General features: G+C 45.3%; 1 protein-coding gene and 2 long non-coding RNA genes across 8 annotated transcripts in view; 2 read left to right on the forward strand and 1 right to left on the reverse strand.

The window, feature by feature from the left end:
- The window catches only part of si:ch211-161h7.4 (zinc finger CCCH domain-containing protein 18), a 71,123-nt gene that overhangs the window by 34,637 nt on the left and 11,158 nt on the right, over window positions 1-25,328 (forward strand). For 2 of the 6 annotated variants that reach the window (XM_060044443.1, XM_060044445.1), the window contains 7 exons: window positions 2,009-2,125; window positions 2,243-2,782; window positions 6,765-6,944; window positions 7,282-7,840; window positions 8,845-8,915; window positions 22,116-22,259; window positions 22,475-22,638. In XM_060044443.1, coding sequence (XP_059900426.1) covers window positions 2,009-2,125; window positions 2,243-2,782; window positions 6,765-6,944; window positions 7,282-7,840; window positions 8,845-8,915; window positions 22,116-22,259; window positions 22,475-22,638 — 1,775 coding nt within the window. Of the gene's footprint in view, window positions 1-2,008; window positions 2,126-2,230; window positions 2,783-6,764; window positions 6,945-7,281; window positions 7,841-8,844; window positions 8,916-22,115; window positions 22,260-22,474; window positions 22,639-25,328 lie in introns of all 6 variants that reach the window. The other 4 variants (XM_060044447.1, XM_060044448.1, XM_060044444.1 and 1 more) reach the window with 4 other exon arrangements.
- Window positions 13,936-15,776, forward strand: LOC132452673 (uncharacterized). Its single transcript, XR_009524462.1, has 3 exons — window positions 13,936-14,608; window positions 14,744-14,821; window positions 14,905-15,776. It is a non-coding gene; the product is annotated as an uncharacterized LOC132452673 (long non-coding RNA).
- Window positions 23,295-24,135, reverse strand: LOC132452091 (uncharacterized). The gene is made up of 3 exons (XR_009524233.1): window positions 24,049-24,135; window positions 23,771-23,951; window positions 23,295-23,680 (listed from the first exon to the last, which is right to left on the reverse strand). It is a non-coding gene; the product is annotated as an uncharacterized LOC132452091 (long non-coding RNA).

Below are 25,328 nucleotides of genomic sequence, written 5' to 3' on the forward strand. Positions count from 1 at the left end.
GTTGCTGATACTAATGCCAATAAATAAATGTCTAAAGGTGATGATTGATAATTGATGATTATGGATAGCAACAATAAAAATGTAATATGCAATAGACAATGCTAGCTTATGATGGATGACATTAATAATGATGATGTCTGATGATAGATAATAATACATAAAACATACATAAATACAAATGAAAATAATACCTCATGATGGATGACAGTAATAATTATGATGTTTGAACTGATAAAGTGTAATTATACAAACGCATGACAATGAAAGCTCATGATGATAATAATGTGTAATTCACTGTCCGACTTGCTATGTGTATTTTCAGGTATCTCCACTTGCAAGACAACGAAAGCAATGATGTGAAGCAGTCAGACAAGCTTTGGAAAGTCAGATGGTACCTGAAAGATCGATTCCAGGAATTGTATGAGGTGGATGGGTTCGTGAGTGTCGACGATAGTATGGTGAAATTCAAGGGGAGACTCGCTTTCCGACAATATCTTCCTCTGAAACCTACCAAGTGGGGCATCAAGGTGTGGGTGATGGCTGAGAGCACCACCGGGTATGTATCAAACTTCCAAGTCTACACCGGACGTGAGGGAGGGAGTAGTGAAAAGGGCCTTGCATAGTGATGGATCTGGCTGGACCATACTTCGGGTCCCATCTCTCCATTTTTATGGATAACTTTTTTTCTGGGGTGCCGCTTTTTGAAGAGTTGAAGGCTCATGGTCTGAATCAAGTGGCACTGTTCGATCCAACAGAAAGGGAATCCCCCCAAAACCGCCTGCCATGGAGAAGCATCGGTACCAAGTGTCTCAGAAGGATGACCTGACCTTCTGTGCTTGGCAGGATACAAAGGTTGTTTTGGTACTGTCAAACTACCATGAGCCCATGGCAGAAGGGTCTGTCAGGAGAAGACATCCAGAGAGAGGTCAGAGTGCCAGCGTGCGTCTCTGATTATCAGAAGCACATGAAGGGGGTCGATCTACTGGATCAGATGGTAAGCTATTATCAGTTCCAGCACCGGTCCAAGAAATGGTGGCGGAGGCTTTTTTTCTTTTTCCTGTCAGTCAGCTGCTACAATTCTTACATTGCTGCAAGGAGTGCTGGAGCCTACAAGGGTTGCTACAAAGAGTGGCAGGAGGACCTTGCACAGGAACTGGTCACCCCTGTGACAGCAAAGAGTGCTCCTCAGTGCGCTGCAGCACCTGTGACAGCCTCAGCCAAGCACGACTGTGAAAAGATCTTCGAGAAGAGAAAGATCTGCAGGGAATGTTCACTGTCGAAGAGTGGCACTGAGGCCCGTCCTGGTGCAACAGTGTATGGCTGCAGAAAGTGCAATGTGCCACTGCACATTGAGTGCTTTGGAAAGCATTACCGCAGCACTCGAAAGTAAATTTATGAGTTGTGTTTAGACTTGACTGTACCGTTCTGTTCATCTGTACACTCAAGAAGTTATGATTATATGGTTTCTGAAATGATTAGGTAAAGAAGAAGTAACCCTCTGTTTTGTTTTGTTCTATGTTCTGTGTTTCAGCGTCTATCACTTGTCACTTTGGTTCCTTAAAAGGATGAAATAAAATCTGTATTGATTTTCAATTTCTTTTTATGTTTTTGATGTTTATTGATTTTTTAAAAAATATGCAGTTGACGTTTATGGCCAAGCAAGTCAGTCAAGCTGACAGCCAAAGAATTAATCTCTCAATTGCCTGTATCTGCTATAGAGCCTGAGAAATTAAGGTTTTAGTAGGCGTCGACAAATTTTGAATATTGTTCTGAAAACCCTCAGGTTTTGAGAGGGGGTTTACAGAAAAGTTCTTAGGCATAAAAAGGCCTTTTTTAGCAGGCGTTTTAGGCCTAAATGGGTTAAGGGTTTTCATCCCTAAATCTTTAACTTTCCTGATTTTAATTTATTCTCGATGATGATAATAATACTATCATGATGATGTTATAATTATTGTCTTGAATATAAAAACAAAATAAGATCGGGGACCATTTATTATCAACCCCTCAGAACCTCCCTGGGAGCCAGAGGAGGAGTTCCTGATCCGTGAAGAGGACCCCCCTGCCTGGATCACCCTCCTCAGGAAGAAGAATCCAAGCAGCTACAAACAGAAATGTCCAGACGCTCGACCAGGTAGGAACGACTACGGCGTTGGCCAGCCGTCCTCTCCGGACTGGGCACTGGAGAGCAAGACAGGGCAGAAGGACGAGACACGGGCCCCCGAACTCGGAGGGGAACCCGCTGGGTTGGAGGAGGGCAGGGCTCGGAACAAGAAGAAGGAGAAGAAGGAGAAAGCTGCTGCTCCATCACAGCCTTCACCTAAGAAGAGCGCTTGGAAGAGGGCTAAGTCAAAGGGGACAGACAGCCCAACGGAGATGGTAGAGCAGGAGCCCTCGCCCTTGAGGGATGTGGTGAACAACGTAGAGGACTGTGATAAAAAGAAGCCGGGTAGGAAGAAGGTGACCAAGGAGAGCGTGCCATCTCACAACAGGCCAAAGGTTCAACCCCCACATCACAGCAGCCCGAGCCAAGCAGTCAAATTAAAAACGGCTCAGACCTGGGAAAACAAGGAGCAAAGTTCTTCTTCTGCCCTGAAGAAGTCCAAATCTACCAAGGGCCCCCAACAAGAGATGGAGAAGAGAAAAAATAAGACAAAGGCAGGGAAGTTTGTCAAGAGGAGGAAGATGGAAGAGATGCTGTTGTCTGAGTCTCCTGCCAGAAGCACTCAGGAGGAGCAGATCCAGCAGGAGGGCATGAACAATGAGGCAGAATATGTCAGTATTGGTAAGACACTTCGGTATTAACTTGTATGTTCATGTAAACAGACTAGTATTCATTTGTTTGTACCCGATATGTTTCGACTACTTCCTGCAGTCTTCTTCAGAAGCGTCAGCTGTTGCTGTTACGCGTGTTGTGTCAGGTGATGTTACAGCCAAGTTAAAGACTTCGGTATTATCTATCATTATCAGAATCAGAATCAGAATTCTTTTAATGGCCAAGTATATTCACACATACAGGAAATTGACTTGGTGTGGTTGGTACATAAGACATGAGACATAACATAACAAAAAAACATAAACAAGAACAAAGGACAAATGTTTTTTAAGATAATAATAAATAATAATAAATAATTGGGCATAGAAGGGCAAGTTAGTTTGAGTACGTAAACCCAGAGTCATTGTGATGCAGGGGGCTTGTTTGTGAGCCCAACTGCCGTGGGGAAAAAACTGTTCAAGTGGCGAGAGGTTTTGGTCTTAATAGCCCGGAACCTTCTGCCGGATGGGAGACGCAGAAATAGGTGGTGACCGGGATGAGAAGGATCAGCGATGATCTTCCCGGCTCTCTTGCTGGTCCTTAACTGAAACAGGTCTAGAAGAGATGGCAGGTCGCAGCCGATTACCTTCTCGGCTGACCGAATGATCCGCTGCAGTCGGCTTTTATCCTTTGCAGTAGAGGCAGCGAACCAGATGGTTATAGAAGAGGTGAGGATGGATTCAATGATGGCTGTGTAGAATTCCACCATCACTTTCTTCGGCATGTTGAATCTCTTTAGCTGTCGAAGGAAGAACATCCTCTGCTGGGCCTTCTTGATTTTGGAGGTGATGTTCTCCGCCCACCTTAGGTCTTGTGCCATGACTGTTCCCAGGAATCTGAAAGACTCCACCATTTTAACTGGGGAGTCACACATGATGAGGGGGATGGTTGGGGCTGGGCTCCTCCTGAAATCTGCTACCATCTCTACAGTTTTTAAAGCATTCAGCTCCAGGTGGTTCTGGCTGCACCAGAAAGCCAGACTGTCGACTTCATTTCTGTAGGCGGCCTCATCCACATTTGAGATTAATCCAATGAGGGTGGTGTCATCCGCAAATTTTATGAGTTTGACAGAGGGGTGGCTGGAGGTGCAGTTGTTGGTGTAGAGGGAGAAAAGTAAAGGAGAGAGCACACAGCCTTGGGGGGCTCCAGTGCTGATGGTCCGAGGCTCCGAGACAAGCTTGCCCAGCCTCACTCGTTGCTTCCTGTCTGACAGGAAGTCAGTGATCCACCTGCAGGTGGGCTCAGGCACGTTCAGCTGTGTTAGCTTGTCTTGGAGGAGAGCTGGGGCGATGGTGTTAAATGCCGAGCTGAAATCAACAAACAGGATCCTAGCATAGGTGCCCGGGGAATCAAGGTGTTGGAGGATGTAGTGGAGTCCCATGTTGATTGCGTCATCAACAGACCTGTTGGCTCTGTAGGCAAACTGCAGTGGGTCAAGGAGATGGTTGGTGATGGCCTTGAGGTGGGTCAGCACGAGGCGCTCGAAGGTCTTCATTACCACAGAGGTCAGGGCGACTGGTCTGTAGTCATTAAGGCCTGAGATCCTCTGCTTTTTCGGAACGGGGATGATGGTGGATGTTTTAAAGCAGGCAGGTACCACACATTCAGCCAGTGAGGTGTTAAAGATGCTTGTGAACACTGGAGACAGCTGGTCAGCACAGTACCTTATTGTCGAGGGAGAGACAGCATCTGGTCCAGCTGCTTTGCGGGGGTTCTGTCTTTTTAACAGCCTGTTGACATCCCTCTCCTGAATGGAGAGAGGTTTGATGGGGGGGAGAGGGCTGTCTGGGACCATTTTGTTGGAGAGGGTGGTGTCTATGTCCAGGCTGGGAAGAGTAGGTGTGATAGCTGTGGTGGGGACAGGGTTAGGACCAGTCCATTGTCTGTCAAATCTGCAGTAGAAGTCGTTCAGGTCATTTGCCAGTCTAAGATCTTCCATAGAGTGGGGGGATTTGGTTTTGCAGCCTGTGATCACCTGAAGGCCTTTCCAGTCTGACGAGGAGTCATTGGCTGCAAATTGATGTTCCAGCTTTTTAGAGTACTGTCGTTTTGCCTCCTTTATCTCCTTGCCAAAAGAGTATTTCGCCAGTCTGAACCTATCCTTGTCCCCACTCTTGAAAGCCTCCTCCTTCTCCAAACGAAGCTGTTTGAGTCTTGCAGTGAACCAGGGCTTGTCGTTGTTGTAGCTCACCCTGGTGCGTGTTGGAATACATACGTCCTCGCAGAAGCTGATGTATGACATCACAGCATCTGTATATTCATCCAGACTGCTGGAAGAAGTTCTAAAAAGGTCCCAGTCTGTGTCATCCAGGCAGTCCCGCAGCTCATCCACAGCTTCTCTGTTGTTCCAGTTTTTTGTAGTCCGCACAGCAGGTTTCGAAATTTTAAGTTTTTGTTTATAAGCTGGGATCAGATGAATAAGAGCATGGTCGGATAGCCCCAGAGCAGCGTGTGAAACTGCATGATAAGCCCTGCTGATGGTGCTGTAGCAGTGGTCCAAAGTATTCTCCTCCCTGGTCGGGCATTTGACTAACTGTTTGTATTTCGGGAGTTCGTGAGTGAGGTTGCCCTTATTAAAATCTCCAATGACAATAATCGGAGAATATGTATTCTCTCTCCTACTCTCCACTCCTAATATCTGATCAGCGAGTTGACGTTGAGCCTCTCGCACGTCAGCTTGCGGTGGGATGTAAACTCCAGCAAGAATAAAAGAAGTGAATTCACGGGGGGAGTAAAACGGTTTGCAGGTGATAAAAAAAAGATTCCAAGTCGGTAGAACAGGATTGTAAGATCACTTTCACGTCACTGCACCAGCACTGGTTTATATAGAAACAAATACCTCCGCCTTTTGATTTGCCTGAAAGAGTTGGATCGCGGTCTGCACGTAACAGCTGAAAGCCAGTCAGCTGTGCTGCAGAGTCCGGTGTAGATTCAGTCAGCCAGGATTCCGTAAAACACATTACAGAAGATAGAGAAAAGTCCCTATTAGTCCTGATGAGAAGACGTAGTTCATCAATTTTGTTGCAGAGTGAGCGGACGTTGGAGAGGATTATACTCGGTAAAGGCGACCGCATTCCTCTCTTCCTAAATCGCACCAGGGCTCCTGCGCGCTTTCCTATCTTTCTCCGTCTCACTGTGAGACCAGGGCCTTGGATAGGTAGGTCTTGTAAGTCCACGGGAGAGGCGAGAAAGTTGGGACATAAATCCGATGGTGTTGAGTCCCTGATGTTAAGGATCTCATCTCTCGTAAAAATTATCCGTGACATGGCCATAGCAACACAATAACAAAAATGGAAAAACCTAAAAAAGTCTGAGTTGATCCGTAATAAACAGAATTAAAACTAACAGTCTGTGACAATAAGACAATTGAACAAAATAATCCGGTTTGATTCGCAATAAACTAAATTAAACACTATTAAAGACTAAAAACAAACACAGAAGTGTGCACCAACACACCGAAGCAGCCATACGAGGCGCCATCACCATAACAACTAATTAATAATAATAATAATTATTACATCCATTCAGTTTCTTAAGGGTTTTCATCCCTAAATCTTTAACTTTCCTGATTTTAATTTATTCTCAATGATCATGATGATGATAATACTATCATGATGATGTTATAATTATTGTCATGAATATAAAAAAAAATACGATTGGGGACCATTTATTATCAACCCCTCAGAACATGCAACATACAATAAGTGCGTAAGAGGGGTGTTTTAAGGAGTAAGGGAGAAGAAGGGGCGGTGGGGGGCGAAACCAGGTGAACTCTGAACGAGTGAGTCTTGAGGCTCTTGCAGGAGCTGGTGAGCCACTCTGCGGTCCTGACATCGGCAGGGCGCTCGTTCCACCATTGCGGTGCCAAATTAGAGAAGAGTTGTGACTTTGTTGTTCGACCTTTGGTTGGTCTTAGTGATGGCGGTACTCTAACTTATTTTACCCTCATAAGGTCTGGCAATCCCTAAGGTTGGACCCCTGCTGACCTCTGAAGTCTCCAGCCATCCCTGTAGGAAGAGGCCTTGGGAGCGGGGCCTTAGCCTCCCCTCCAGCCCAGAGGAGCCAGGGGGACTGCCCGCTCTAAAAAAGCAGGCCCACAAGCAGAACCCCAGGAGACCCAAACCCCTCCTAGGTAAAATCCCCAAAGATTGCGCCCCGAGGAGAAGAACAAGTGTATGTGGACCTCCACCCCTCAGATGACCAGAATAAATCATTATTCATCATTATTCATTCATATTAAACTAACCCTACTTATTATTTATTTGCTGTACTTCAACCTGCCTAGTTTCTCTCTAAAGTGGCTTGATGACAGGGAGATACATTTGATTTAGCGGATGTAATAAATGTATGGTGGGCAGCATGGTGCATAAGGTCCACACATGTTGACATGCAACATGTATATTGAACTGTATATAAAAGAGTGCCTTTCAGCTGAGCCACTGAATCATTCTTCATGTGGTCTTTTGAAGGCTCCCCTGAACCGGCTCCAGACTGCGGGACTGGGAGGTTCCCCAGGATCAGAAACTGTCCTGGGGAATTGTGGAAGGTCTCCGACGCTCTCCCAGACGGGGATATCCTGCCACCAGTACCACTACCACCACCACCCGGCAGACCTCAGTCCAAGCAGCGAGGCAGACCGCAGTCCAAGCAGAGGAAATCTCTCAACCCTCCCACACCGCCAAAGGCCCCAGAATCCTCCACCACGGCTGAGTCCAAGCCCTTCAAACAGGGCAAAATGTTTTCGGCTCCAAAGACCATCCGGCGCTCTCTGGCCACGTTCCACGACATCTTTAGCCAGTCAGCGGTGGTTTCTCCTCCGGACAACACCCGGGAAGAGGCTGAGGGCGGCAAGAGGAGCCGGAGGAAGAGGCCCATGGGGGACTCCCCCATCGGGCCCTTGGATGCCCTGAACAGCAGCGGGCCACCGCTGATCATAGAGGCCCCTGCAGGCCCCAGCTGCAGCACCAGGCTTAGTTGGCCCCCCAATATCGCACCCCCCCAGCCCACCAAGAGGCCCTCATCCAGCATGTAAGCAGGGGTTCAAACGCAGGGGGGGGTAGGGGTGGACCCTCAGCCAGCCGGGTCCAGACACAGGGGGGGTAGGGGTGGACCCTCAGCCAGCCGGGTTCAGACACAGGGGGGTAGGGGTGGACCCTCAGCCAGCCGGGTTCAGACACAGGGGGGGGTAGGGGTGGACCCTCAGCCAGCCGGGTTCAGACACAGGGGGGTAGGGGTGGACCCTCAGCCAGCCGGGTTCAGACAAAGGGGGGTAGGGGTGGACCCTCAGCCAGCCTGGTTCCGACACAGGGGGGTAGGGGTTGGTACCTCGCTCCAGTGCTCTGAAGCACAAGCTCTAGCAGGCTGCTGTTATCTTAGCGGCCAGAGGGGCCAATATTGAGATGAATTCCTGCTTCTTCCCCATGTACCCTTTAAAGGAACACTTCATCCATTTGCATTAAGCTGTGTATCGTAAGAAACTTTTATATAATTTTCATAATTTTGAATGGTAATGCATTATTCCCTAATTTTCCCCTGAGCCGGGAGAGATCCGTATCTACCTCTAACACTTGTGTAAGAGGTGGGGATTCTAGTAAGACTACAAGCACATAGTTCCTAATTTTCAAACCCGCCTATATGGGGTGGGACCCACTGACGCTACAGATCTATAGTGCCAGTGGGTGGGACTTCACTTGCAGAAACCTGCAGAACCTAACATGTATCGACAATAGGGGAAGGTACTCGATCTTAGGGCTGGACGATATGGACCAAAATTCTCCTGGAGCAGAGCTCCCGAAGCCCCCGCTGCGGCGCTCCGGCGGAGCAGCCCCATTGTGGTGCATTGTGGGAGTTGTTGTCTTGAATCCACAAGCGCCAAAAATGTCACTCTGCCTTTCTCGGTCGAGAAGAAATAGAAACTAGTAGTCACTATTCGACTGCATAAATGACTGACTTTCAATAAAGATTCACGTTTCCTACGGTGAAATGCTCCTTTAACTGGCGCTGATGGGTCTGATTTGTGTGTTTTTGGGCAGGTTGAAGGGTTTCCAGAGCGGCCCGTCCTCCTTCGTAGACCTGGAACAGCATGAAGAGGATGAACTCGCATGTAGGTTTTATTCAGGATATTTATACATATGATATACAATCCCTTTTTCTATGTATTTTGTCCTTTAGTAGTTGAAAATGTATTTCTTCCACAAAGTCCACCAGCTTCCTGTAGAAAGATGCCCTCACCCTACCTGCACCTTAATGAACTTTATACCACGGCCTGGGGGAATGCTAGATTCTGATTGGCTGCATGGTGTGCACTGTGTATTAACTCCTGATATACGGACACCTACTAAGTAGTTCCAGTCAAATTGTCTGTTCACCGTTCTTAATTAATGCGCTAGCTGGCGTATCGTATCAGCCTGTCTCAAAAATGTGTAACCATAGCAACGGGAACGCAGTCAAAGCCGACGGACTACAATACCTCCCGTTGCCAGGTCGTAGCTAGGGTTCGTCCTAATTACTGGAGTAGTGAACAAAGATCCGTAGCATAAGAGCCTTACGGGATGGTAATGGTTGTTCCAGGAATTAGTCAAAGCCACAGTCATTACCAGGGAAACAAAGTTATGGCTTGTGAAAAACTTTATATTTGGATTGTAAAACGCATGTGTTACAACTCCCACTGTCTAGGGGTAGCGGGGGAGGTAACGGATGTTAAAATTAACCGGGTTATGGGTGTAGATGAAGAAACAATTGGTGAGTGAAACAATAAAGGAATGACAACAGCAACGGATAAGGTTAAACATAGGTTTAATGGGGCTGATTACAAGAACACAACAGTAACATACGACAAAAGCAGCGGACCTTGGGACTTGAGTGTTGCCAAAGAAAAGAACCCAACAAAACAAGCTAAGCTAACAGCTAATACAGCGGACCACACGTCCGCTAACCTAACTAAACTAAGCCAAAAGTACAGTGGGTAGCAACACTCCTAGCCTAGTGTTACTAACAAAGAAGAGCACTACGTGTAAATGTATAGAGGCCTCTGTCTTACCTGTCCCAAGGCCGCAAGGTAACCACAAAGACAAAAGAACATGGGGAAACTAACAAAGGGGGTCACAATTGGTGCAAGCAGGGGGAGAAAGGAAAACTAGGGGACAAGATATGTATATAATCAAAATGTTCTAACCATGCCACAGCAAAACCAGTCCACGAACCACCGAACGGGACAACAAGGAGAGAGGATAAGGGACAAGTTAAACTGGCTTTTATGTGTGTGGCAGGCCTCCCCTGGCTGGAAACTGATGAGGTGATTGGTGGAAGCTGGTTGGTAGAGGCGGGATGATGAGTTGTTAATGACTCGCACCTGCACATAACAGAAGGGGGAAACAAGAAGGCAGCAACAAACAAACAGTGGCCATAACACTCCCACCCATAAGAACAAACTTGGCAAGTTTGTTAACGACATTTCAACGACACTGTTATAACCCCCCCTGGAACTAAGCGTCAGGGTTATTGGCACGAGACAAGGCATCGGCCAATACATTATCCGTACCCTTGTGTTTGATTTGCAGGTTGTAGTTCTGGGCAATCAAGGACCAGCGCATCAGCCGCTGGTTCTAATTGTACATCCGTGACAGAAAAACTAGCGGATTGTGATCAGTATAAACAGTGACAGGAACGGAGCTAGAGCCAACATAAACTTCAAAATATTGCAAAGCCAATAATATGGCTAATGCCTCCTTCTCAATGGTAGAATCATTTAGTTGAAAATTTACGAGAAAAGAAACAAACGGGGTGATCAATCCCATCCCCACTTTCCTGCAAGAGAACAGCACCAGCTCCCAGGGCGCTTGCATCTACCTCTAACTTAAACGGTACCGCAAAGTCAGGAGCGGCGAGCACTGGGGCACTGCACATTAAAGCTTTAATGCAATCAAAGGCATGCTGGCAATCCACCGACCAAACAAACTGTCTAGCAGCACTGAGCAAACTGGTCAATGGGGCCACCACTGTGGAGAAGTTCCGACGAAAGCTTCTGTAGTAGGCAGCCATGCCAAGAAACCGGCGCAACTCACGTTTGGTAGTGGGTGCAGGGAAACCTGTGATGGCCATGACTTTGGCTTCAACTGGCCGAACCTGACCATGACCCACCTGCTTACCCAAGTAGGTGACAGTCGCTTTCCCAAAGTCACATTTGGCCAGATTGAGAGTCAAAGAGGCCTTCGCCAACCTCTCGAACACCAACGTCAGAATCTGCATATGCTCTGACCAAGTGCTAGAATACACCACCAAATCATCCAGATAAGCGGTGCAATTAGGGATGCCGGATAAAACCACATTAACCAACCTTGTTTACAATCACACCAGATGATTGTAAACAATCATCTGGTGTCACAAAAGCCGAAATCTCTGATGCACGTGGGGTTAACGGGACCTGCCAGTAGCCTTTCAACAAATCAAGTTTACTTGCATGTGTGGCTGACCCCAGACTGTCAATACAATCCTCCATCCTCGGCAGGGGGTAGGAGTCAGGAACAGTTACTGCATTAACTTTTCTAAAGTCAGTACAAAATCTAAGTGTTCCATCAGACTTAGGCACAAGTAAACAGGGAGAACTCCAGGGACTACAGCTTGGCTTAGCTAACCCATTACCCAAAAGGTACTCTACTTCCCTTATCATGGCAGTCCGTTTCATAGCATTGACCCAGTAGGGATGTTGCCTAATGGGTGGCGACTGACCTACATCTATGTCATGGGTCAGGACAGTTGTTTGAGTAGGGGTGTCACTGAATAGATTCGGGAAATCAGAAATGAACTGGACAATATCAGAACACTGTCCATCTGTCAAGTGGACAAGAAGAGAAGGCAGGTTAGACATGGTTTCTGAATTAGACAACCGAGCACATTGTTGTGGGGCATTTCTAAGCTCTAGGCCATCATCACCAGTACTTGAAACCATCGAGAACAATCCCACAGTAGAAACAGGGAGACTTTTCTCCTCTGGCAACTTAATGTCTGCTTCCCTGACATGATACAGTTTCAACATATTTACATGACATACCCGTGTTTGACGTCTGCGATCTGGGGTGCGAATCACATAATTGCTGCAGAAAGCTTCTCCTCCACTGCATAAGGACTAGGGTTGAGCACCGAAACTCGGTTCCAGTAGGGAACCGGTTCCGACGTAAACGGTTCTAACGAGATCGAATGAGAACGCACATTTCGGTTCCTCATAACGGTTCCTGAATTATTATATATTTTTTTTATCCCTCCCCCGCCCTTATGTTGTTGCGTCAATTTGCGTGACGTCAGTGACGCTACTGAGTGCGATCTTGTTGATCAATGAAGATGCCGAAGGCAAAACGTTCCAAGGTTTGGCTACATTTTACATCCAAAGATTTAAACTCTGCGACTTGCAACAGATGCAATAAAGTAATATCAAGCAAAGGAGGTAACACGACAAATCTTACAAAACATCTGACGACTCAGTGTTTATTTAAAAGCCGAAAAATGCACCGTGTTCGATCATTTACGTTACGCAAGGCCAAGCACTTCAGCAGCACAAGCCGGACAAATAAAGACTCCCAGCCCTGCCGGTGTGGTGGTGGACAACACAGACGATGATGAATCTGACAGTAACAGCACTCACAGCAGCCTTTCCACTTCGGGTAAGTCGAGTAATTTAATGACAACCGCAAATCTTGAATATAAAGTAGGCTAATATAAACCACTTTGCCATTCAACAGCGTTTGTGACAACGTGTGCTATGTCCTAAACTTGAACTCGGTGTCTGCTGACTTTCTGCTTAATGTAAAACTCATACCAAGTATTCAAATCTTTAAAATAAATGTCAACACTAGATTCAGAATGCGCAATTTTGCAATTACACAGGGACGCAAACAGATAGGTAAGCTTAAGATTGTATGGAAGATATTTCTCTGCTTAAAGTAAAAGTCATAATATGTGAAGATAAAATGTTGAACTTAAATGTTTTTTTACATAAGTATTAAACGGCGCAATCGCCCATTTAATCAGAAACGTATAGCTATACCTGTGTTTGAGGCTATTTCTAGAGGGGGATGGGGACAACAGTTGTTTGAGGCCACTACTCTACTATATATCCAGAGGGGGAGGGGGAGTGGGGGGAATGAGCTGTTGAGCAGAATAGGCTAGTGACCTGAATAAGTTGTATGTTGTAGTACTTTTATTTCTGCCTTTCAAGTTACCACAGTGACACCTTTCACCCTGGCTAAGAGGTCTGAAATAACCCAAGAGAAGGTGGAGGAAATCCACAGGGCAGTCACCAAATTTGTGGTGAAGGGGCTTCATCCGTTTGCCACAGTGGAATCGCCATTTTTCAGGTGAAAATGTGTAGCGGCTATGCTATCAAAATATAATTTCCTAGATGGATGTGTAGGCCACACCTCTGTACCATGAAGACATTCTGTGTACAAGACTAATATCGTATGTATTTTATATTTTTTTATAAAGGGAGATGATCACTGCCCTCAATCCTAGATACCGGCCACCATCCAGGGATGACCTCTCCAATAACTTGATACCTGCGTGGTATTCTGTTTCAAAACAGAATTTCATCCAGCAGCTGGCGCAGGTCAACAAAATTGCAATAACTTGCGATGGATGGACCAGCGTTGCCCAGGACCACTATCTAACACTAACTGCCCATTACATTTACGAGGGCAGCATACAGCAGAAAGTGCTAAGCACTGAAGCAGTGTACGAGTCCCAGACAGGGCCAGTGGTGGCAGAAGAAATCCACAGTATTCTTGAGGAGTTCAAGTTGACTGGAAAAGTCATAGCTGCCACAGTAGACAATGCAAGCAACATGGACGTTGCCCTGAAGAACCTGCATTTTTTGAAAGTTGGGTGCTTTGCCCACACACTCAACCTGGCGGCACAGAAGGTGTATGGCATTCCAGCTGTGACCAACTGTTGTGCAAAGATTCGCTCAGTGGTGGTGTGGCTGAAGCGCTCCACTATGAGCAAAACGGTTCTAAGAGAGAAGCAGCGACTCCTCAGTAAATACCATATAAATCTTGAAAAGTAATACTTTTAAATGTAAGCAATTGTTTATTGTAATTCTAATGTCTGTACTTTAGATTTGCCAGAGCATAATGTTATCCTGGACGTGAGGACTCGCTGGAATTCTCTATACCTTATGGTGGAGCGCTTTGTAGAGCAATTCCCTGCAATCCAGGCAGCCTGCCTCGATCAGAGGCTAAGGAAGCCAAGGGAGAGAGACAGGTGAGTTGATGGACAAGAGGGTAATTTGTAATAATGTCAATTTACCTTTTGTTCTTAACATTATTGTTTATTTTCCACAGACTACAAAGGCTCACCGAGACAGATTTTGAGAAGGCAGAGGAATTCATGAAAGCCATGAAAGTGTTGTACACCTCAACCCTCTGCGTGTCAAGCGACAAGACCCCCACATGCAGCCAAATCATCCCGATCCTCACGAAGCTGGAGGCACACTATTCGACCTCCGATGATGACAATCCATTTATGGCTGCTATAAAAGAGAAGGTCTGGCAAGATCTTGAAAAAAGATACCAGGTACTATCCATCTACAGCCAATATCCATGTTCACAAAGAAAGAAGGCAAACTACACCATTTACACTATTAGACACTAAACCATGTTTTCTTTACAGGCTCAAGACATTCAGAACTTCCTTAGAGAGGTCACCTTGATGGACCCTCGCTTTAAAGGCAGGCTGTAAGTTGGTGTTGCGGAAGCTTGGGACAGGCTTGAGAAAGCAGGGATTGACAATGCCATGGCAGTTCAGGTACTATACTGCATGTTTGTCAGGGACAGTGTACTAAATTCCTCATCTTTTTTCATGTGCATTATGTCCATGCCTAAGCTACAGTTTCTGTAATTAAGTATTGCTGTTGTATGGACAATCTGTTTGTGTCTACAGCTTCCAAAAGAGGACCCTCTTCAGAGTGAGGTAGAAGGTGAGGGTAATGAGGTGGAGGAGGACCAAGCAGGCAGAAATGTAAGTTCAACCACATACTATCTATCTAGTCTACAATGAATAGTTGTTTTTTGTGCTAAACTAAACCTGTTTGTATTTTCCAGCCAAGAAGAGCTCACAAGATGTCAGCCTTGGAGCAGTTGTTTGAGGATGAAGACCGAGAACTTCTCCATGCAACTCTGACCACAAGCAGTGCCCTCTCCATTAGAGAAGAAGTCCAGAAAGAGCTACAGATCTACAAAGGCCTGCCAGCGATCCCATCTGGACAAGACCCTGTGGCCTGGTGGGGGGGTAAGAGGGATACCCTCCCTAATTTGTCTCTCCTGTCAGAGAATTACTTGTGTGTGCAGGCCTCATCAACCCCCTCTGAGAGGGTTTTCTCGTGTGCTGGGCATGCAATAAGTAAGGAAAGATGTCGAATATTACCAGAGAAGGCCAATATGGTGATATTCCTGCAGAAGAATTGTTAGAGAAAGAAATGTTAAGAAATAAGAAATTGTTTTTAAGAAATATACTGTAAAGTGTCCTCACCAGTCACAAAAGCTACTTTAATTGTGCAATATCTTGTTCTATACTTGTGTTATGTATCTATTTTAATATTTAAGGTGTTGCACTGTTCGTGTTCAGTTCAGGTCATTAGGAGGAGAAAATGGAGATTAGATTACCCTGGTAGTATCTCTATTAATCTCCAGTATTTATATTGTTTGATACAATATTGTTTTATTTGATGTAAATGTGAATCTTTATTTTATATTGCTTTATTTATTATTACCAAATGTTACTTGTATTTATATTGTTTAAAGATTTAAAGTAATATTGTGTTTAATTTGGCCCTGGAAATAAAAGGGTATTTTTTTTGACAAAGTGTGTGCAGTTTTGTTTTTGTAAGTATCGGTTCGAGAACCGTTTTAGCACCGGAATCGTTTAAAAAGTATCGAATAGGCACCGGAATCGGATGAAACCCAAACGATACCCATCCCTAATAAGGACCAGCAAAGCGAGCTGACAGAGCTGAACCAGGGATGGGTAACAAAACCAAAACTTGATCTCCTGGCTCAAAAGAGCGAACGACAGCTTTCTGGTCATAACGCTTCATTGTCTTCTGGGTTGAGGCAAGAGCTTTCTTAGCAAGGGAGCCAGCTTGTTGTAAGCGCTCTCGAAACTGGCGAACGTAGTCCAGCACTTTTACTTTGGGAGGAAGAACCTCAGCCAAAAACTGCTCCTTGAGCACCTTCAGGGGACCTCTCACAGTATGCCCAAAAATCAACTCTGCAGGGCTGAAACCAAGTGACTCCTGTAGGGCAAACAAGGCAAACGGGACCCCCTCATCCCAACATTTGCCTGTTTCTAAACAATACTTCCTCAGGACTGACTTAAAGGTCTGGTGCCAGCGCTCAAGGGCGCCTTGTGACTCTGGGTGGTAAGCACTTGAGACCTTGTGGGTTATAGCCAGTGACTGCAACACTTGCTTAAATATTCGAGAAAGAAAATTTGTGCCTTGGTCCGTCTGCAAACTTTTGGGGAACCCAAAGGTAGAGAAGAACTTAGTCAGAGCTCTGATCACTGACTTTGAGGTTATCGTCCGCAAGGGAATCGCCTCAGGGAACCAAGTGGCCGCACACATGTTGGCGAGTACAAATTGGTTGCCAGTCTATGACTTGGGAAGTGGGCCCACGCAGTCTACAATCACATGGGAAAATGGTTCATCCATGACAGAGAGGGGCAGGAGGAATGACCTGGTTCAGTTTCCAAGTAACCTGGCAGGTGTGACAAGTTTGGCAATACTGTGCCACAGAGGTCTTTAGTCTAGGCCAGAAGAAGTGTTTCAGAATCCTATCATAGGTTTTTCTGATACCTAGGTGACCAGACCAAGGGTTCTCATGGGCTAAAGCCAGCACCTGGTTGCGGTAAGCTGCTGGAACCACTACCTGGTTAACCACACCCCAATCCATTCCATCAGCAGCAGGACAAGACCACTTTCGCATTAACAAGCCATTATCTAAAAAGAAAACCACAGACTTTGTCTTAGAAGCTTCAGTATTGGCAACTAGATCAAAGTATGGTTCCAGTGACGGGTCACCTCTTTGGGTGCTAATAAGCTGCTCACGGGTAATGGGCAACTTAATCGGGTCCAGATCAACTAGTGTTTCGTTATTCTTTACCTCCACTTTCAGGCCAAGAGGGCCTTTAGAGACCTCAGCCTCATCAGAGGCAAGCAAGGAACCTAGGACAGACTCTGAGAGATCTACTGCTTCACCCCACTTTCTTGTCTGGGCTCGAGTAAGCACACATGCAGGGAACACAATGTGGACTGAATGAGGCATCTCCGGCGTTGTTGAATATTCGGGCTGATTCAGCAAGTACCGGTCGTACCTTACCACCTGCTACATAATTTCCCATGATAAATACTATGCCTGGCACAGGTAACGCAGGGCGGACAGCTACCTAAAAACAAACTGAAACTAGATCAGTCTGGACGTGCACCCGGTGCAATGGAACAGTGAGAAACCCCATTTCAATACCTTGCACCAACACATTAGATCCACATGAAGTAGCCTTAGATAATTGTAATGCATCGGTCAGCAGAAACGACTGGGATGCACCAGTATCCCTCAACATCCGAACAGACTTCTGGTCATTCGGCTGACCAGTGAGCGAAACCAAACCATTAAAAATGAATGGCTCATAACCAGTTTTAACTGCAGGACCAGGACGTCCCACAGACTGGGATGTCTGCGGAACAGACCTGATAAAAGTGGTTGGCTTTGGTGGGCTCTGACTTGAATGCTTTCTCTTCAGAGCATAGCAATCAGCCATCACATGACCTCCCTTATGGCAGTAGTAGCACTCCCGCTGTTCCTTGTGATGTGTGGGAGACATCTTCCTAGTCTGATACTGGGTTACAGAGGAAGAGTCAGCAGGCAGTGAACCAGTTTGTTTTTCACTACGGGGGGACATAAATGCAGTTTTATGGGTAAGGGTGTACTCTTCCGCAAAAACAGCAGCCTTGGTCATTGACACAATCTTCCAGAGGTGGGGGTAAGTCATTCATGTGCAAGTCACAAGCAAGTCTCAAGTCATAACCTTCAAGTCTCAAGCAAGTTCCAAGTCACTGTGGTGAGAATCAAGCAAGTCACAATTCAAGTCATTGCTCAGGTCAAGCAAGTCACAAGCAAGTCATACAAAAATCTGATGATCTAACCCAGTTTCCACATTTAAAAATCGGTAAAGAGAGTGGTTCATAAGTTGAGTTTTATTTTAACATTAACAATAACAATGTCTTAACAATAACTATAACTCAAACTATTCAAAACATTCCAAAACCATTATGTGCATAGTTTGAAAATGTTTTTTATGATCATTACCTCCAACCTATGAACAGAATCAAATATAACCTCTAGGTAGCTGTATACGACAACAGTTCAAGTCAATCACTCAATCTCCCTACATGTTGTAGAATATTATTTGCAACACATGGCATCAGACATGAAAAAAAAGAATATTTCAAAAGTAATATCATACACATACTGTAGGAAGGGGAAATAGTAATACACAAGCCTGAAAGCTGGCAGCAATCTTGCTGCCTTGCAACATACATCGACTTACAATGCATTGCATTTGCAAAAAAAATAAATTGACAGTACTTTGTAACTGAGGTCTGAATGATGCGGTCACATTATCACCCCACCATGGCTGAACACACGTTCAAGAGGTGCACTTGATGCAGGGACTGCTATAACTCGTACCTCCACCTTGAACAAAAAGACACTTAAAACCACTGAGTTAGAAGTAGCCTACTGACATGAAAATTAAACAAGTTAATCATCTGTGGAACGGGCAGGGCTCGAAAAACTCCAGCCAATGATTTTCAGAAACACCGAGTGGCATTGGACAGTAAGTAAGTCAATCAAACGGTCGTACTGCACTCCCCCTCCCCCCGCGCGTGACCTCTTCGTGCACGTGCACGTGCACGTACTCAAAGCTCGTGCCAGAGCAAGCTTCTGTTTGTTGTTATCCTGCGGTAGCTACTGGAGCTAGTTTACTTGCTAATCCACATTTGGATTTAGTGCTAGAATACAACCCTAAACTCCAACCTAGCTAGCTACCCTGGCCCACTCTCACGCATCTGTGATTGCGCGTCCATGTACTTGGAATGGGTGGAGTCAGAGTCAGCGTTGAAGGAGAGGGGGTAGGACCATTTGAGTTGCGTCTTTTCAAAATCTGCTGGCGTATCGCAAATCACATATCCAACCTATAATCTAACTTTAGAAAAGTCATTTCGAGTCATCTGTCTCAAGTCTAAGTCAAGTCTCAAGTCATGAAGACCAAGTCAAAGTCAAGTCTTTTATCAGTGTTCGTCAAGCAAGTCTCAAGTCCTCAAATTTGCGACTCGAGTCTGACTCGAGTCAAGTCATGTGACTCGAGTCCCCCATGTCTGCAATCTTCTGTTCATTTAGTCAGTCAAAGTCAAAGTGTGTTTATTATTGCATGTACCAAATTGCTTCAGCACAGCAAAATTCTTACGACTTGGCAAGCATCATTCATCTACGCAGTAGACGTCATACATATAACAAAAATAACATGAAACTCTATAGCACTATGACATAACAATATAACATATAACATTAACATTCAACAATTAGAGCACAGTAGAAGGGCTAGCAGCAATTTAAGTGTGAATAGAGAATAAGTTAAAAAGAAATGTTAAGGATAAGTTAAAAGTTTTTAAAATTGTGCAAATATATATCTATGAAGTGAAATGTATGAGTGGTTTAAATACACAACACGCTCAGGAACACACTTCTTAAACTCCTCAAGAAGGACTAACTCAGAAGAGTATCATAAGCTGTAGCCTTGCTAGCAGAACACCACTTGTCAAATAGAGTGCTCTTCTCATTCGCAAACTCAACATAGGTCTGGGATGAGACCTTCCTGTGGTTCCTAAATTTCTGTCTATAGGCTTCTGGCACCGACTCATAAGCCTGCATAACAGCAGTTTTCACCAAATCATAATCTAGACCATGGATGGGCAACTTTCATGATAAAGAGGGACACATTTTTCATCATAACCATCAGAGGGCACACTTCAACCAAACTTGAGCTGAGAGAAGCTACACTTTTGAATTTGGTAGATACGATTCCTGTATTCTGGTGCATTTTGGGGATGGCCACTACCTAAAAAATCTTAATGACTGATATCGTTTCTAAGCAAACTAGACGCATGGGTTTGCCTTTGAATTCTATGAATTCTTCGGATCTTTTTTGACGGAGTTTTCTGTAACTCGATTTATTATTATTATTATTATTATTTTTTTTTTTTTACTTTTTTAAAAAAAGATAGCTCCTCTAGAGAAAGAGAAGCTATCACATCTTGTGCTTTGCCAGTAAACTTGCATTATAACAATAAGGTCCAAATGTCCTTGGGCCATTGAAGCGCAGCAGCAAGACGCTTAAATGTAGTGAAATAGGCATCAACTCCTGACATCATAGTCACTAGGTAGCGGGTGTGTGTGCGTACCCGGAGAAGATATTCGAGTGGCGCGCACTTCAGCACTCTGCAGCTCCATCTGCCTCAGCTTCACCATCTCCGCCTCAATCTCAAGCTTTCGCAGAGCTAACTCGTGTGCCAACCTCTCAGTCCTCTCCTGTGCTTCAAACAATCAAGCCTTCTCCTGTGCTTCAAATAATTGAGCCTTCTCCTGTGCTTCCAATTGACGACGGGCTAGCCGGACCTTCAATCTGGCGTCACCCAACAACCCAGAGGAGCTTGGGGTGAAAGCCTCAAACCTTGGCAGGGTAGCCGGGGCCTTTGCCTTCCCCTCGTAAATACCGGCAACTACTGGGGACTTGGGTTCATCCCCAAGGGAATGAACAGGTGACTCAGGTCGAAAGACCTTGATTGTTATCAGCCTCTCCCACACCGCTGCCTTGATCTCTTTTTTTGTGCGAGACCTCGACACAACCACACCAAAATGCTCTGCAATTTCCAACAAATCTGCCTTCCTGCAGAGGTCAAAAACAATAATGGAAGGTTCCTTGATGAACTCTTCTAGCTCAAAGGTAGCCATTACGCTCTAGCTAGCAGCTAACCTATTCTGTTTACAGACACGATATTGTCCCACACTCCAATTGTTCTTCAAATCCCGGACGAGCCCCCAAAATATGTTAAAACTCCCAATGTCTAGGGGTAGCAGGGGAGGTAACGGATGTTAAAATTAACCGGGTTATGGGTGTAGATGAAGAAACAATTGGTGAGTGAAACAATAAAGGAATGACAACAGCAACGGATAAGGTTGAACATAGGTTTAATGGGGCTGATTACAAAAACACAACAGTAACATATGACACAACCAGCGGAACTTGGGACTTGAGTGTTGCCAAAGAAAAGAACCCAACAATGCAAGCTAAGCTAACAGCTAATACAGCGGACCACACGCCCGCTAACCTAACTAAACTAAGCCAAAAGTACAGTGGGTAGCAACACTCCTAGCCTAGTGTTACTAACAAAGAAGAGCACTACGTGTAAATGTATAGAGGCCTCTGTCTTACCTGTCCCAAGGCCGCAAGGTAACCACAAAGACAAAAAAACATGGGGAAGCTAACAAAGGGGCTCACAATTGGTGCAAGCAGGGGGAGAAAGGAAAACTAGGGGACAATATATGTATATCTCTTAGATATGTATATAATCTAAATGTTCTAACCATGCCACAGCAAAACCAGTCCACGAACCACGAACGAGACAAAAAGGAGAGAGGATAAGGGACAAGTTAAACCGGCTTTTATGTGTGTGGCATGCCTCCCCTGGCTGGAAACTGATGAGGTGATTGTTGGAAGCTGGTTGGTAGAGGCGGGATGATGATGAGTTGTTAATGACTCGCACCTGCACATAACAGAGGGGGAAACAAGAAGGCAGCAACAAACGAACAGTGGCCGTAACAGCATGAAAATAAATGAATGGTCTTAATTTTATTTTCTTTGGCTAGTGGCCGTGGTATAAGCGGGATAATGCCCTTCGAGGTGTCCATTATCAGGAATTAATGGTCTTCGCGGAGGCGTGAACCGTCCGAAGCGCAGCGGAGGACAGTGTCCTCCGAAGTCCATCGTCCATTAATTCCTGATAATGGACACCTCGTCGGGCATTATCCCTTACATTATCCCTTATTGAGATAATACTCAGTAACTGATCAATAACCATTAGCAACTTGTCTCTTGCAAAACCACATGGTACACCATCCATTGACCTGAACCCTTGTTGAAGTTTCCTAGTGCTGTGCTTCAAGGTCAGCTTGACACCAAGGGTGCTGTTGTATTGCAGCTCCCCAGTGGACCAGAACCCAGTCCTCCTACTGGCTGTCCTTGGGGCTCTACGCGGCCCCTTTGGTTCCCATGGTCCTGCAGGACCAAGATGCGGCCAACCTGGAGGAGTGGCTGGCCATGCTGTGGCCCGCCCCCGCCCAGGGTGAGGGACCCGCCTATCTACCGACTCACTAGCATCACAACCTACTGCCACCAAGTGCTTTACAATTTAAAAAAACATTTGTTGATTACCAGGTGTGACCTCTGTTGCTATGGGCATATGCACACAAACAGAATCATGTTGAGGCCTTAAATACCATCTTTCTTTTTAAAGCGTCTGCTGAGGACTAAATCTGCTTTCTTCTTCTCTGCTTTCAGAGCTGTCGAGCCAGGCGGGCTCGGAGGCCTTTGAGTGGTTCTGCCATCAAGGCCGGGTCATTGGCCTCCGGATGGACATGTGGTCAGAGTCCATGTGCAACGGAGAGATCATCCTGTCCTCCTCCATGAAGAAGCCCCTCTGGGTGGACCACTGCGCCACTACCGTAAGGAGTCCTCTTCTGGTTCCAGGTTCTGGTGCACTAGCACCACCGTAAGGAGCCACCATGTTCTCTCTGCTGGTTGGTGGCAGGTTCTCGTGCACTAGTATCACCGTAAGGAGCCACCATGTTCTGTGGTTGGTGCCAGGTTCTAGTGCACTATTACCCCCGTAAGGAGCCACCATGTTCTCTGGTCAGTTGTTAATAGGGATGGGTCAGAATATTCGATTATTCGTTCCCGAGGGTCAAAGTCGATTTTTAACATTTGGACCGTTAACATTTTTTCCAAATAAATGAAGACCATTCATTTATAGGGGGATTATTTGTTTATCAACACGGCGGATGCGTGCGCAGAATGACCGCAAAAAGAGAATTTGTTTGACCAGTTGCCATGGTTATCTCCGTGTGGTTAATTTGCAGTTGCGGTGGTAATTAGCGGCGGATGGTAATTATTCGATGTGTCGGCACACATCGAATAATCGATTATTCGTTCATACCACCCACCGATTATTCAACCATGAAAAATTAGAGTTATTCACATCCCTAGTTGTTAAGTCATTATTCGTGCTACGGTCCTATTGAGAGTCTAAGGGGGCTTGGCAGATTTAAGTCATTGTCCATGCTACGGTCCTATCGACAGCCTTGGTAAGGGGGCTGCATCCTTCAGGACTTGTTTGTTAAGCAGTAGTTTCTCAGCGTTGTGAAGTGCAACTGACCCTTGAGTGAAAAAATAACACATGGTGAAATATCAGTGGCATAATTTTAGCACTGTGGATTTTCTGAGTAATGTTAATTTGGCACATACCAGGTTGTAGCCATTTGTTGGGGTCCCTCGAGGCTCGTTCAGGATGCAGACATTTGGGGAAAAGGGGGTCTTCATGATCATGAATATTTTGCAAGTGATTTAGCAGCGATGTCCACTTCGTCACTTTTTCCGGTCCAGTGGTTTATGACGTAGCGCACCAGTACACATGGTTCTTGATGCTCTGCAGCCATTTCTTAAGAATGTCTTCTTTGTGCGATGCTTTCTCCAGTTTCTTAGACAAACCTTTTTACAACACGCAACACAATCATGTTCCTAGAAGATTTGTAAGTAACTAACTAAAAGTGTAGGCTATGAATTAGTGAAACACTTTACCTTTCTCAAAGTGCCAGACGTCATAGAACTGCGTGATGTTCCGTTCCCTCTGATATTTCTGGATCTGTGGATGGCGGTCCGTAACAATGTAATCCGCCTTAAATCCGTTTGCCTCCAGATGATCTAGGCATCTTTTGAGTCACTCCTTCTCCATGTGGTAACTGCCGCCTACTTCATTGCTCTGGTAGTGAGTGGGCATCACAAACACAAAAAATACGAGACAAATCACACACGTGTAATGTTCAAATAATACAAATATATTTATGTCAGAGAAAGACCTGAACAAGTTGAATGTCCATAATGGTGTTGCTCTCCAGATTCATTAATGAGTAGCTGCCAAACTTAGCTGAGTGCCCTAAAAAAAAAAAATTATTACAGAATGCTTTACAGCACACGTTCAAGGGACAACATAGGTTTCAGAGTGTAAACTACTAATTCAATTGTCAGACTTTCCCATTTCTACAAACCTGGAGAACCACCCTCATATCTCCTCCCACTGCAACTGACCCACCAAGGCGCAACTGTTGCTGGAAATGATGCTGCTGATCCATCTTCCACTTGTGAACAATTTTTTTTTCTTTTTTATTTGACCTTTATTTAACCAGGAAAGTCCCATTGAGATTAAAAACCTCTTTTTCGAGGGAGTCCTGGCCAAGAGGCAGCAACAAATAACATATATACACTCACAATATTACACTCACAACTAGGGCTGGGCGATTTTTTCGGTTTAATCGATTAATTTGCATTTTTTCTTTCCTACGGTTTGTGAAATGGCTGAACCGAAAAATCGCGATTTAAAAACAGTTCTAGACTCTTCCGATTTGTTTTGCTGAATAGACTCTGTAGTAGCCTCCTCTCTCACTTTCCAGAACGCGCGCAAAACTCAGCCTACTGCAATCACATTCACCTCGCCCCCGACAGACTTGGGGGAGAGCCGGGTCGATTGAAACACTTTTCAGTTAAACGTCTTTTGCAAAGATGACGTTATGTATACAAATAATTTGTGATCAACAACTCACATGTGTGTTCTCTTAGTTACAAGCAGTGGTGTAGTCTACGTGATACGCAGGTATACGCCGTATACCCACTAGGAACGCACCAGGATTTGCGTATACCCACTTAAAAATGTGCACGGATACGTATCAATCGTCTTGTGACAGATCTTTCACTTCTGTGTTTATTTTTCGGAAATATCGGTTGGTATAATAACTGCAATAAAATACTTTAAGCAGGGGAAGTTATCTCCTACATTCACCATTCATAAAATTCCCGCTGTGCGCTCGCGCTCTGCCGTCTCTGTTACGAAGCGCGAAGCTGCCCCTGCATCTCTGCACGTTAGTTGGCGGGCCGAGCCCCTCCTTCTCGCGTGTGTGTGCGTGCGTGCGTGCGTGTGTGTGTGTGTGTGTGTGTGTCCAGTCCTCCCATATTAATGTGTAAACCACATAATAAGTAGTCAACAGAAGACAATGTTTTAATCCCACTTTATATCTCCTCGTTACTTTTAGATGAGAACCCCTGGCCAGCCTTTCAGACTGGGTGTCAGGCTAGGGAATTTAAA

This window comes from Gadus macrocephalus, chromosome 23 (assembly GCF_031168955.1).
Source record: "Gadus macrocephalus chromosome 23, ASM3116895v1".
NCBI lineage: Eukaryota > Metazoa > Chordata > Actinopteri > Gadiformes > Gadidae > Gadus > Gadus macrocephalus.